Source organism: Coffea eugenioides, chromosome 6 (assembly GCF_003713205.1).
Source record: "Coffea eugenioides isolate CCC68of chromosome 6, Ceug_1.0, whole genome shotgun sequence".
NCBI lineage: Eukaryota > Viridiplantae > Streptophyta > Magnoliopsida > Gentianales > Rubiaceae > Coffea > Coffea eugenioides.
Window position 1 is genome coordinate 51110980 of NC_040040.1, and position 12829 is coordinate 51123808.

At 38.0% G+C, this 12829-nt stretch overlaps 1 protein-coding gene across 7 annotated transcripts; it reads left to right on the forward strand.

Moving 5' to 3' along the window:
- The first annotated feature begins 5375 nt into the window (after positions 1-5375).
- LOC113775217 (scarecrow-like protein 9) lies at positions 5376-11928 on the forward strand. Of its 7 annotated transcripts, none has more exons than XM_027319997.1 (6): positions 5376-5601; positions 5710-5768; positions 5950-8431; positions 9356-9501; positions 10898-11076; positions 11609-11928. In XM_027319997.1, the coding sequence occupies exon 3, from the start codon at positions 6084-6086 to the stop codon at positions 8352-8354; it is 2271 nt and encodes a 756-aa protein (XP_027175798.1). In that variant the 5' UTR covers positions 5376-5601; positions 5710-5768; positions 5950-6083; the 3' UTR covers positions 8355-8431; positions 9356-9501; positions 10898-11076; positions 11609-11928. The 7 variants fall into 7 exon arrangements, with proteins under 7 accessions (XP_027175798.1, XP_027175799.1, XP_027175795.1 ...); XM_027319998.1 differs by having other exon boundaries at positions 9406-9501; XM_027319994.1 differs by lacking the exon at positions 9356-9501.
- The last annotated feature ends 901 nt before the right edge of the window (positions 11929-12829 follow it).

Genomic DNA, 12829 nt, shown 5'->3' on the forward strand with positions numbered 1-12829 from the left:
TTTTTTTTTTTTTGTAATATGATGTATGTGAGATAAAAAGAATAGTTGAGAATATAAAAAATTGGTTGACATTTTTGTTTATGATGCAACTCAAATAATATTTTTTTAAAAAAACCTACATTCCTAGTAGGATGAAGAATCAATTCGTGTGTATAAAATAATTAGGATCTACAATGTTATTATGATCTACAATGTGTATAAAATAATTATTTTTAAAAAAATAATTAGGATCTACTAATTCGTGTGTGTAAAATGAATATTAGTTCCAAAATACCTCCATTAAGAATGTCCCTTTGTTATTATGTCTTTCTCATTGTCTAATTGGATTGATCTATCTCTTAAATTTTTCAATATTACTGGACATGAAACAATTAATCAAGCAGTCTGAAATTTATTATGATTTTGTCATTTTACATGGAGATTTTAAATGAAAATACAAATATACACTCAGTAAAAGTAATTATTTGCAACGTGGTTTGGAAAAATATGCACATGGGTCATATTTACTTATAAATCATTGATTTTGTAAAAAACATATACTAATATTCATCATTTCATTTTTCTAAAAGTGATAATTACGTTTATAATCAAATCATTATTTTCAATAGGGGCATGTCTTTCCTCTTCTTCTACCATCTCATGTGACAAAATTCAAATTAATTTGCAATTGTCAAATTGGTTGTACTACATCAAGCAAAGTCGAGAAGTGCAAGGTCAGATTTGTCCAATTAAATAACAAAATGGGTTGATGTGAGAAAGTAAACATGTATTGAGGGTATCTTCTATAATGCTTAACATTTGCTACTAAAATTAGTTGTGTTTAGGGAGTCTTCCATGAAGAATCCTCTTAGATTTGTCACGTATTATTTTGCTCTCTGTGTTCTCAATTTAAGAAAGTCTCCTCATCTATAATTCCTTTGGTTCTGCTTTCTGGGTGGTTCCATCTAGGGGTGCAAACGAGTCGAGTCGAATCGAGTTTTGAACTTATCGAGTCGAGTTAGGGTTGTTTATATGCGAGCTCGAGTTCGAGCTCGAAAAATAGAGCTCGAGCTCGGCTCGATGTAGGAAAAGGAAAACTCGAGATCGACTCGTTTATGGCTCGCGAGCTTAGCTCGAATTCTGGCTCGCGAATAGCTCGAGTTGCGCTCGATTTTCTGGCTCGCATGAAGCTCGAAGGCAACTCGATTTCTAGCTCGTTAGGAGCTCGAGTTCGAACTCGAAAATAGCTCGAAAATTTCTGGAAATTTAAGCACGAAACAGCACTAATACAATCATAATTCTCCAAATGTCCACTAATACAAATTCTCCAAAATTATCCACTAATACAAATTAATAGTTTCTGCCATCATAAGAAGAAAAGAACCACACTTTGAAACCTCTATCAAGCAATATAAAATTCAGCTAAACAAGCATTTCACTAATGCAAGAAGTTGCAGAAGAATTGGAATTGCATTCTGCCAGGAAAAGAACTTATACCTGCATAACAAGAATACGAGATAGTGAATAAATTATTTGGATAGCAGGATGTGAAGACAAACGAAAATAGTTCTTTTTTTTTCACCTAAAGCAGCAAAGAAGCACATGGTAACAGGATTCCATTGTTTTTCCTATTGTCCATTTTGCCGACTGCCCCACAAAAGCTTGAAAGCAATTAAAACAAAAAATGAAATACAACATTCTACCAAAATCTAAAGATATTCAAGATTGACATGAATCTATTGCAAGCAATAGTTCAAAAAATAAAAATTTCTTATAAGATTAAAATACTTCAGTTTCACCACTCTTTTCAATATCACACGCAGATCTTGTTATACAAAAGTTCGAGTAAGACCTATCAATCAAGTTCACATGAACCCAAATTTCTTATCCCCAAACTCAAACCAAACCTACGGAAACAGAAATGAAAGGCTACAAGGGGCAGCTGAGGTTGGCTTTTAAAAAGCAGATTTTTGGAAAACCCAAAAAGGATAAGAACGGAGAGAACCATCAGTCAACTTGGAAGCAAAAATAGAACCAGTAGATCAAACTATCATCAAGACAGTACCAAAAAGCATGACATCGAATTTCATTTACCCCTTGTTATTACTACTTCAAAGCAGAGCAAAGTGGATCACCTTCCAAATTCCAAAGAAAAAGGAAAAAGAAAAGAAAAAGAATCTCAGTACATACCTGCAAAATCTAGGGACAAAATCCAGTGGACTGATATGAGGATGACGGTAGGGAGTGGTGGAGATGGGCTCAGCGGGTGGCACACTTGCGACGCTGGAAAAGCTTAGACAAAGCCCGGAGATGGCCTTCCAGATCCTCGTCCGTCAGTCAGCCTCCGTCAGTGGGTTGCGCACTCAAATTCTTGCGCGGCTTGGAGGTTGCTGAAGTGGAACTGGCGGAAGTGGCGGAGATGGAGCTACTGCGTAGCGATGGCAGTGGGGGAAGTGGGAGGAAGTGGTGGAGATGGAGCTAGCAGTAGCAACAATGGCAGTGGCCGAAGTGGGAGGAAGTGGAGAGGGAGCTAGCAGTAGCAGCGATGGCAGTGGGAGTTTGGGACAGTCGGTCGGCGGAGAGAAGTTAACCTAATCGAAGGAGTTTGGGACAGTCGATTGTAGCTTAGACTCCGAGTCAAGTGTGCAGAAAGTTGTAAATTTTAATTGATTCAGGGGTATTTTTATAATTTCACATTTACTCGAGCCAAACGAGCGGCTCGTCAAGCTATCGAGCTTAAGAAATGAAGGCTCGAGCTCGCCTCGTGTGTCTTGACGAACGGCTCGAGCTCGTGTTGACCGAGCTCGAGCCGAGCTTTGACTCGAGCTGCTCGCGAGCAGCTCGAGTCGTGAGCAGGCCTAGTTCCATCAGCAAAGTAACATTTCCCTAATTTAAATTTTACTCCTTATTGTCAGATCACCTACAAGAAAAATCACTTAAAAGAGGGGCAAGAAAGCCCTCTCACCTATACGATATTAACAATTAAATAGTAATAAATATACGAGTAGTGTCACACTAGCTAAATTGCACGTTTCGTTTGTTGCATTGTTGGTGCCAAGTAGCATTGCCCATAAGCAAGGCACCTGAAGAAGTGAGAATTGATAGCATTGCTCTTGCCTCTGGTGTCAGCATTTATGTCATAATTAAATCTCGTTAAGCTAAACCTAGAAGAAAAAAATGATTGTGATTATAGTGCATCAATCACAATAAAATTCTGCAATTTTTCTCTTCACTGAAAAACATACCTGATGCAAACATATGATCCATAGTTCATGTTCAAGTCATTAAAGTAGTTGATTAATTCAAGATGGTGAGTTTGAACTCTGGTTTGAATTGTATCTTTACCCCTGTTGGAGCCTGCAATGTGATTAGACATAAAATCGACTACAATTTTACCTCAATTTTACTTCTATATAAAAAAAAGGACCAAATTTTCTTCATTTCTTTTGTGTATTCAAAGATAGCCCCGTCAAAAAGTTCTGTCAAACTCCCCTTCGTCAGATCCGGAAGATCCTAACGCTGTCACCGGTGGTGTCTGATCAAAAGACGTCATTATCTCACTAGAAAACAAGGTAGGAGCATGGCTATTCCTTCCCAAAACAATCAAACCAAATGAGAAACGTCCCCTCTTCATCTACATCCATGGTGGTGCCTTCGTCATCGAATCAACCTTCTCCGTTCAATATCATAATTACGTTAGCTCTCTCATAGTCGAGGAGAAAATCAACGCCATGTCCATCGAATACAGGTTGGCTCCGGAGCTCCCTATGCCCGCGTGCTACGACGACTATTGGCCAGTGATTAATTGGGTCACATCTCATGCCAAAGATAAACGAGGCCCCAATTCATGGATTAACAAATAACAACCATGCCGATTTCACCAAGGTCTTCTTCTCTGGCAACAGCACTGGAGGTAACATTGCCCATGACATGGCAATGAGAGCAGGTCAAGATGGACTGGGCGACGACGTAAAACCTGAGGGAATGATTTTGATGCATCGCTTTTTCGGTGATGGAAAGCCTGATAAACTTTGTGAGTTTTTTTTTCTCACAAAGATCAAGAACACACGCACACAGTTAGATTAACACTCGGAGAGTCATTAAAAAACGACCCAAACGGACAATTTAAGGAGGACTCACAAAGCAACACGGTTCAGCCAATTGGTGACAGAACCGGCCACCCATGGACTTTAAACCCAGACTTTGGGAGCTTATTTGTCCAGATTTTGAGGGAATGAATTCTTCTCTTATTCAAAGAAAGAATTTAGAATTTCAAATGAATTCTATATCAATTTTATGCATTTCCCAAACAAAAAAATTGCAATGGTTTGAAATTCCAATTCATAGCATTCTAATTCTATAGAATTCCAATTCTATAGAACCAAACACAACCTTAAAGTCTCACTTGAAGAATTGAAGTACAAATTTTTTTTTATTCTTTTATTTATTTATTTTGTGGAGCTCTAACTTCCTATAAGTCACACCCGATTTTTCTTTAAAAAAATAAAAAGATAGATATTTAAGAATTTTATTTAAGATGATTTTTTGGGCTTTTCAAAATTAAAATAAGGAAAATTAAAAAAATTACCTATAATAGGACTTGATTAAGGCGAAGAATTTGAACCCACAAGTCTAGGAGGAGGGCTTTTAAAAAGTTCAAGTCGATATTGGATATTGAATTTAAGTATATCTAGTCACCTAACAAAGTAATTTTTTGATGTGTCCCTAACCATCTCTTCTTTGTCTCCTTTTCTAAAGCTCTTTTCTTCTTAATTCTAACCCCTCATTTGGAGATTCAACCAATTGGTCTCTATTTTCTTAGGACACATCTCTTCTTTTTTGTAAATTGGATTGAATCAATTATATGACCCGAATGCGTCAGATAAAAGGAGGGAAACTTTCCCTTCCTTGTGCTAACTAAATTTCTTTTTTATTATATCTTTTTTTCTAAATTTTCATCCTTATCCTTGGTCAATAGCGTGTTTTACACGCTCAAAAAACCTGAACGATATTGTGGATTCTATTAACGATTTTATTTAATTGGAACGGATTCAATAGTTTGGAGATTTAGGTGTCCCATTTTAAAGTTTAGGGATTGAAGTGGAAACTGCATACAGTTTAGGAGTTCAAAATGGAATTTACTCAAATTATCCCTAATACGTCATAATCAAAAGATTCTTTTTCCTTGCTCTTTTTTTTCCCTGCGAGCACCCAAAACCTTGGGCAGCTCCAATTGCATGTCACCTTTCCCTCAACGGCTCTGATTGTACGTGTTTCTCTAGATTAGACTGCTTTAATATTACTAAAAAAAATACCCGCTTTTATAAATACTGTAGAAACATAGCCGGTGAATTAAGGAGGCTCTCCTAACAGCGTATAGGTCCATCTCGATTTTTGCTCAGTCCTCTCGCTCGTTTATTTAACTTTTGCTCAGTCTTCCCACCAGACCACCGCCCACTCCCAGGTTCCACCACCACTTTCTTTTTCTTTTTTATTTTGTTTTTTTGTGCGATTTCCTTGTCTATTCTATTGTACGCTGTTTCCTCGTGAGTATTACTAGTATTTAATCCACACACGATAAAGTGATCATAGATGTGGCAATGACGATGGCTAGGGCGAATGGTATGTTTCTTTCGTTTTTCTTCTTCTTCTTCTTGTCCGGTGAATGCTGTTGCTCATCTCTATATCTTTGTTTACAATCAAAATGACTCAGTAATTTTCAACTTGCAGCATTTAGGGGGACCTATGTTACATATCCAACCTAAATTCCACTTGTGATTCGGACTCGAGTATGTGCAGATTTTCTCATAGTTCTTCTTTTTACCCACCGAAAAAGAAAAAGGACAATAATTAATAAGAATAAACGATCTTGTAATGTTGACTCTCGATATGAATTTTTTTTTTCTGGGAGAGTGATGAAGTCAATTAATCCTGACTGGTACCACTTCCTCCTCCTCTTCTTTGCTGCAGGGTTCGGGACAAATTCTCAAGACACCTTTCTGACTACGGAATACACTTTGTAGGTTATAAATAAATCTCAGGGTTGACGAACTCACAAAGAGTCTTGTTCGAGTTTTTCTTATTCTAGTTAGTTGGCGATTGGTATGGATCCGAGTTTTCTTGGGATTCCGGCTTCTGCAACAGGGATTCGATTGAGGAATCAAAACCTGTCCACCTTTGGGGACTTGAATCCAAATGGACCCGCATTTGAGACTCTTTATCTGGACCAGAAACGGGCGAATCACGGCCTTACAACTAAAAATGCCCCTCTCCAATACAACTTTGATGGAGGAGTTGAATTCCTTCCCAGCGATCCCTCCCCGAGTAACTTAACCTCAACTTCCAGTCTGGGTGTTGAGGATGATTTCAGTGAAGACCTTGATTTTTCCGATGCAGTTCTGCGGTACATAAACCAGATGCTTATGGAAGAAGATATGGAGGATAAGGCGTATATGCTTCAAGAATCGTTGGATCTCCAAGCAAAAGAAAAGTCTTTTTATGAGGCCCTTGGCAAGAAGTACCCTCCTTCCCCTGAGCCGCATCCTACTTTTATCTTCCAAAATGGTGCTAGCCCTGATGAATGCTTTTCTGGGGATCAGTGTAACCTGACAAGTACAAGCAGCAATCCTGGAAGTTACATAGCAGAACCTAGTTCCCTGAACAACCTTGCTCATTACGACACTACCTCTCTTGTTCACTGTCTCCATGCTCATCGTGCTCCAAGCTCATCACTTAGCTCATCAACGGTGAATAGCTTCCTGGACTCTCCGTCTAGTCCTCCTTATGGGAGCCATTCTGTTTGGAATTTCAAGAAGGGTGTTGAAGAAGCTAGCAAGTTTCTTCCAGATGGCAATAAGTTGTTAAACTTCAGCATCAACGGGTTGTTTCCCGTGGAGCTGGCGGAAGAAATTGAGGAGCCAATACTTAAGGAGGAGGGAAGAGATGAAGTGAACTTCCTACCTACTGGGTCAAGGGGGAGGAAGAACCCTCATGGCGGGGATACAGATTTAGAGGAGAGGAGTAGCAAGCTGGCAGCAGTTTTCACTGAATCAACTGTGCGATCAGAGGAGTTTGATGTAGTCTTGCTTCATAGCATGGGAGAGGGTCAGGCTGCGCTGGCAGCTTATCGAGCAAACTTGAGGACTGCCAAGAGCAAAGTTATGCTTCAGAATGGGCAACCGAAACTGAAGGGATCTAGTGGGGGAAAGGGTCGTAGAAAGAAACAAAATGGGAAGAAGGAGGTGATAGATTTAAGAACCCTCATGATTCATTGTGCACAGGCTGTTGCTGCTGATGACCATAGGAGTGCAAATGAGCTGCTCAAACAGATCAAGCAGCATGCTTCTCCTTTTGGTGATGGGAATCAAAGGTTAGCTCATTGCTTTGCCGAAGGTCTTGAGGCACGGATAGCTGGCACTGGTAGCCAGATATATAAGGCCCTTGTGAATAAAAGGACATCTGCTGCTGATTTCTTAAAAGCTTTTCATCTATATCTAGCATCATGCCCATTCAGGAAGATCTCAAATTTTGCTTCAAACAAAACAATCATGATCCAATCGAAAAATGCCGTGAGGGTTCATGTCATAGATTTTGGTATCCTGTACGGTTTCCAGTGGCCCACCTTTATTCAACGTATTGCAGGAAGAGAGGGTGGCCCTCCGAAGGTTCGGATTACAGGCATAGAGTTTCCTCAACCTGGATTCCGACCAGCAGAGCGCATTCAGGAGACAGGTCATCGTTTGGCAGAATATGCTAAGATGTTTAAGGTGCCATTCGAATACAATGCACTAGCTAAGAAATGGGAAACAATCAAACTTGAGGATCTTAAGATTGAAGAGGGTGAATTTGTTGTGGTGAATTGTATATACCGATCTAAGAACTTATTTGATGAGACTGTGGCTGTAGAGAGTTCAAGAACTATCGTTCTCAAGCTGATAAGAAGCATTAATCCAGATATCTTCATCCATGGGATTGTGAATGGAGCCTACAGTGCTCCCTTTTTTGTCACCCGCTTCCGAGAGGCTCTCTTCCACTTTTCAGCTCTTTTTGATATGCTTGAAACTATTGTACCAAGGGAGATTCCAGAAAGAACATTAATTGAGAAAGAAATTTTTGGGAGAGAAGCTCTGAATGTCATAGCTTGCGAAGGTTGGGAGAGAGTTGAGAGGCCAGAAACATATAAGCAGTGGCAAGTCCGTAATCTAAGGGCAGGCTTCAGGCGAATCCCTCTAGATCGGGAAATCATGAAAAAGGCAATAGAAAAGGTGACGTCAAGTTACCACAAAGATTTTGTCATTGATGAAGACAGTCAGTGGTTGCTGCTGGGATGGAAAGGGCGAATAATTTATTCCCTATCTTGCTGGACACCTACTTAGAAATCCCAGAAGTCCTGCACTTCTGGGATTTGAACCCACCCTTCTGCATGTATTTAGTGCCAGTTCAAGTTTACGAGGTAATGTAGTCATTAACTCCTCAGTATGCAGTTCATCTCTAATTATTTCATCCTGTTTCCTTTGCATTACTACTTCCAAAAGACTGTTATATTGGTCGTACAGGGGACTGATTGCCGATTTTGATTGTTAGTAGCTTATGAAAGAGGCAATCTTATTCTGTCTATTCCAAATTTTTAGTGAATAACTGGCCTAGGAGTGTCTTCCCATGAATCATGAGGCCCTCACTCTTCTCAAAATCCAGAATGAGCTTTGGGGCATATACGGTTTAGTTGCCAACAACACATCAGCAACGTGGTTTATTCCCTTCTTACATTGTTGAGATTCAGCTTTTAGAATTAGCGAATAGCTCTCTCAGAGATTTATGCGCACGAGAATCAGACACAAATTTTTATATCCACTGTTTTCAGTTCGTCTAATTTTCAAAGCAGTCTATTCAAATTATTCATGCATACAAATGTTTATATCTCTATTTAAGCTTTACCATGTAGCTAAGATGTTCTTTTTTTCCTTCCTTTTTGGCATATCTTAGTTAATATGTTATTCTTTTCTCTGCTGTTTCTGTAGCTATACCCATTTGTTGTATTCTATGTTTTCCCCTGCCTGCTCTAAGAGATTTTTTTTTAATGGTGAAATTCTTGTATGGCTTGTTTGCTTTGTTAGGAAGGATAATTTCTGCACATCAACCGATGATCTTAGTTAAGCAAACTTGGCTCTGTAGATTCAAAATATTACTGATATTCCATGATTCTCTACTTCACCACCTGAAATGCCAATGCTAGCCTTCATGTTGATAGAGTCATTCGAGTTTTGATACGAAGTACCCAGAATACCTTTTTGTTTAGTTACATTCACATCATATTTACCCCAGAATTATCTAAATTATGTTGTATAAATATAATGGACCTTTGCTTGAAAACATTCAGATGCTTTGTGGCTCTCTTTTCTTGCTATTATTCGAACTTCTTTTTCCAAGGGTGCTTGTGACACAATATCAACTGGACTTATGTTCTCTGAAGAGGGCAGTGGAGATGCTAAAGCAGTAGTCAAGAGAAGAAGATAGAAGCAGGGGGTACTTTTGTCCTTTTCCAACCTCTTCCCTCCCACACTTTTTTAATAAGCTTTCCCGAGATGTTTCTCAGTGTTTCATTTGCTTATCTGTGTTTGGTTGAAACCTGGTTTACAAGATTATGTTCAGAGCAAGAAACTTAAGATGTTACTATTTGCAAAAATACATGTTGAGGGTCCTTGTTCAGTATAAATAAGGAAGTACAGACTGGTATAATTGGCTAAAAATGACTATGACGAGTTAGCTGATGTTGTGCGTTTATGGTATTGATCCACAAATGACCATTATTTGTTTCCACATGTCCTGTCATGGAAACTTTGCATGTCAAACAAAACTGATTATAAGACTTGGCAAAAGAATATAAGACTGTCAAGGCTGGTTTAATTTTGTGAAGTATCTTCTGGAGCACTTGCTCTCCTTTTTTGGTACTCTTTGCACACTGATGTGCCAAAAAAAAATGCTAGTTTATCTGCTTGCACTAAACTTTGCAGCTTCCAGGTTTACATCATTATGAAAGTGTTTAGAGCACTTTAAATACATTTCATTGTAAAACTTGTAAAAGTGTTGACCCTGGTGCATCTTGCACCAAGCTTGATTAGTTTTATTCTTCTTTTCCTTCTCCTTCTTTGGCTTCTCATGCTTCATTTTCTGAGAAGTATAGTTTCATGTGGGGGCAATTCTTCCTTTAAAAACTTTGTATATAACAATGAAATTCACATAACAAGTAATAGTACTACAACTATTTCATGTATAATAGAACCGGAAATAACATACTCAAATTCACCAATACAAGAATCATTTTCTTTCAAAAAGCATACAGAACATTTCAATTTCCCTTGTCCCTGCGACTTTTTGTGATAGTTAGGATTACATTTTTTTTTTTTGTTTTATTAGGATATGTCACCTCTGATTTACTAGGCAGTACTAATCATTTTCTAGGCATATTGAAGTAATGTACTTTTTGTTATATTGAAAAAAGCCCAAACAACTCCTTTAGCATAGGAGTAGTAAAATATAACGAGTTCCAAGGGAATTAAAGACTAAAGTAAAAGGCATATGGTTTCTGATTATTTTGTACTCCATTTCCATCAAATTATAAAGTAAGTTGTGTATATTTACTTTTCTTAAAATTTAGTGGGCAGAGTTGAAAATTTTGGAAATTGCTGGAGACTTGTCCAGTTTTTCAAAATTATGTGGATCTGCCCTTGGTTCTAGGGTTTATCTGGCATCAGAATGACCAAATCTGTATGATCCTGTTTATCGATTTATAACATCAGTATCTATTGACAACAATTCCTCAATGTCTACCAGCTAGTGGTACATGATGTTAAACATTTATTGGGACAAGTTTTCTACCAAGTTATGTGGTTACATCTTTCTTTGTATGTCCTTTGTCCAGGGCATGTCTGATGATCCTCAAAAGAGATAGTACGGAACTTAACTTGGTTCCAGCATTTACAGAGTATATACTTGGGCGAACCTTGACTAATGGATAGCCCCACCTGGTGAGATGATCTTGACAAACTCGACCGTTGGGGACGACACTTTGTTGTACATTCAACGCTCTTGTTGGTTCAGGTATGGGTTTAGAATCATTGTCAAACTTTTTGTTAGATTGTTTTTGTGACTTTGTTCAGCAGCTTTTGTGAGGTTAAATTCCACCAAATCGAAATATTTGGTATTTGACTTTTATGATGGATGTGACCTGGACAACCCATTCTAATCAACAAAACTATTACGTGCTCGTAGACAACAGATTAATACTCCTTTGAGATGGGATGCCTTTGTTGCATTTGGATCTTCCAATTAATAACTACTTCCATTTGATAGCAGTTACGAGTTTTAAAATGGTTAATTTCCATATATTTTCTAGTAAAAAAGAGGTATATAGAGAAATTATAGTTCTTTTACATGTACAATTTTGAAGCAACAATGTGCTTTAAACATAGCAAAAAGTACCATAATCCATACCCGTCTGGGGGGCGGTGATCGAGTTATCTGACTAATTAAATGTTTATGCTACAGTTGTGAACTAGAGAATCTTGAGTGTCTTTCGGAATTCACAAAGTTTGCTTTTGTTTATCTGGTTATTGACTTAACACGCCTTCAGTTTTCTTAAGGTTTTCAGCTTGTTACTCAGTCCAGGTCAACGGGGAGCGCTGAAAAATTTGTGTATTGAGTGCTGACGAAGAGCCTAAGTTGCTAATGGCTGGAAGATGGAATCAGTTTGCAATTATTCAGTCTTGCTATTTGTTAGACGAACCAGTTCAGCGCAACAAAACTGAAAGATGATTTAATGTAATGCATGATTCCTTTATATTCGTATGACACTTTGTCAAATTTGCATATATGATTTATTGTGAAACCTGATTGCCCCGGCTACTTTTCCGCCAGGAAATGTTTTAACTGGGATGATACTCAATTTGTTTACGATTTTCATTCCTTAACTAGTGTTTGGTTAGAATAATGTTAAGGGATAATTGCAAAAACTTCCCCCGAGATTTCTAATATTAGCACTCACTTCCCTTATGATTTAGAAAATAGCACTTACCACCCTTAAACTTAAGGTTTGTGTTGCAAATTCAGTCCATGCCAGAAAAGTTACCATTAAAAAAAAATTTTAAGAAGTGAGATGAGAAATTTGTATTAAATTTACCCTTCATGCTGCTTGTCAAGTTATATTAACAGAGGAATGACAAAATATGGAAAGCTATTAAGAATTAACAAAATTTAAGGGGTATAAGTGCAATTGAATAAAGTTTACCAATAATACATGAAGCAACGATGGATATTAACAGCTAGTTAAATGATTATATATCCAGGTTCTTGCAGTAAGGTTTATAAAGAATACACATTACTTTTAAAACTCTCTATTAGTAATATGAATAGTTATTTGTAGGGATAATACGGTTGCTTATGTTGTCAGCACTGATCATATACAAAAAAAAATATCACTGAACAATCAACTAATTAACAACATACTTAAGCATCACTAAAAGTTACTGAGTATGAGATAAGTCTAATTACAAGTAATTAGAAGTACATACTAATAAGATAAGTCTAATTGCAAAAAAAATTTCCCTTCATTACCTTCTTCTCGTTCCACCTCTTCCCTCAATCCACCACCACCTCGATCGCTAGTCGATGCCAACCTCCTCTTTTTTTTTTCGCTCTCTTTGTCTCCTCCCTAGGGGTGAAATCGAGCCGAGTCGAGCTCGAGTAGTAGCCTACTCGAGCTCGAACTCGACAACATTCACCAGGAATCGAGCTCGAGCTCGAGCTCGATCGAGCTCGAGCAATGAAGATCGAGATTGACTCGAGACAAGCACGA

Excerpts from the sequence above, each read along its gene's own strand:
- LOC113775217 (XM_027319997.1), top strand. The coding sequence starts at position 6,084 with ATGGATCCGAGTTTTCTTGGGATTCCGGCTTCTGCAACAGGGATTCGA.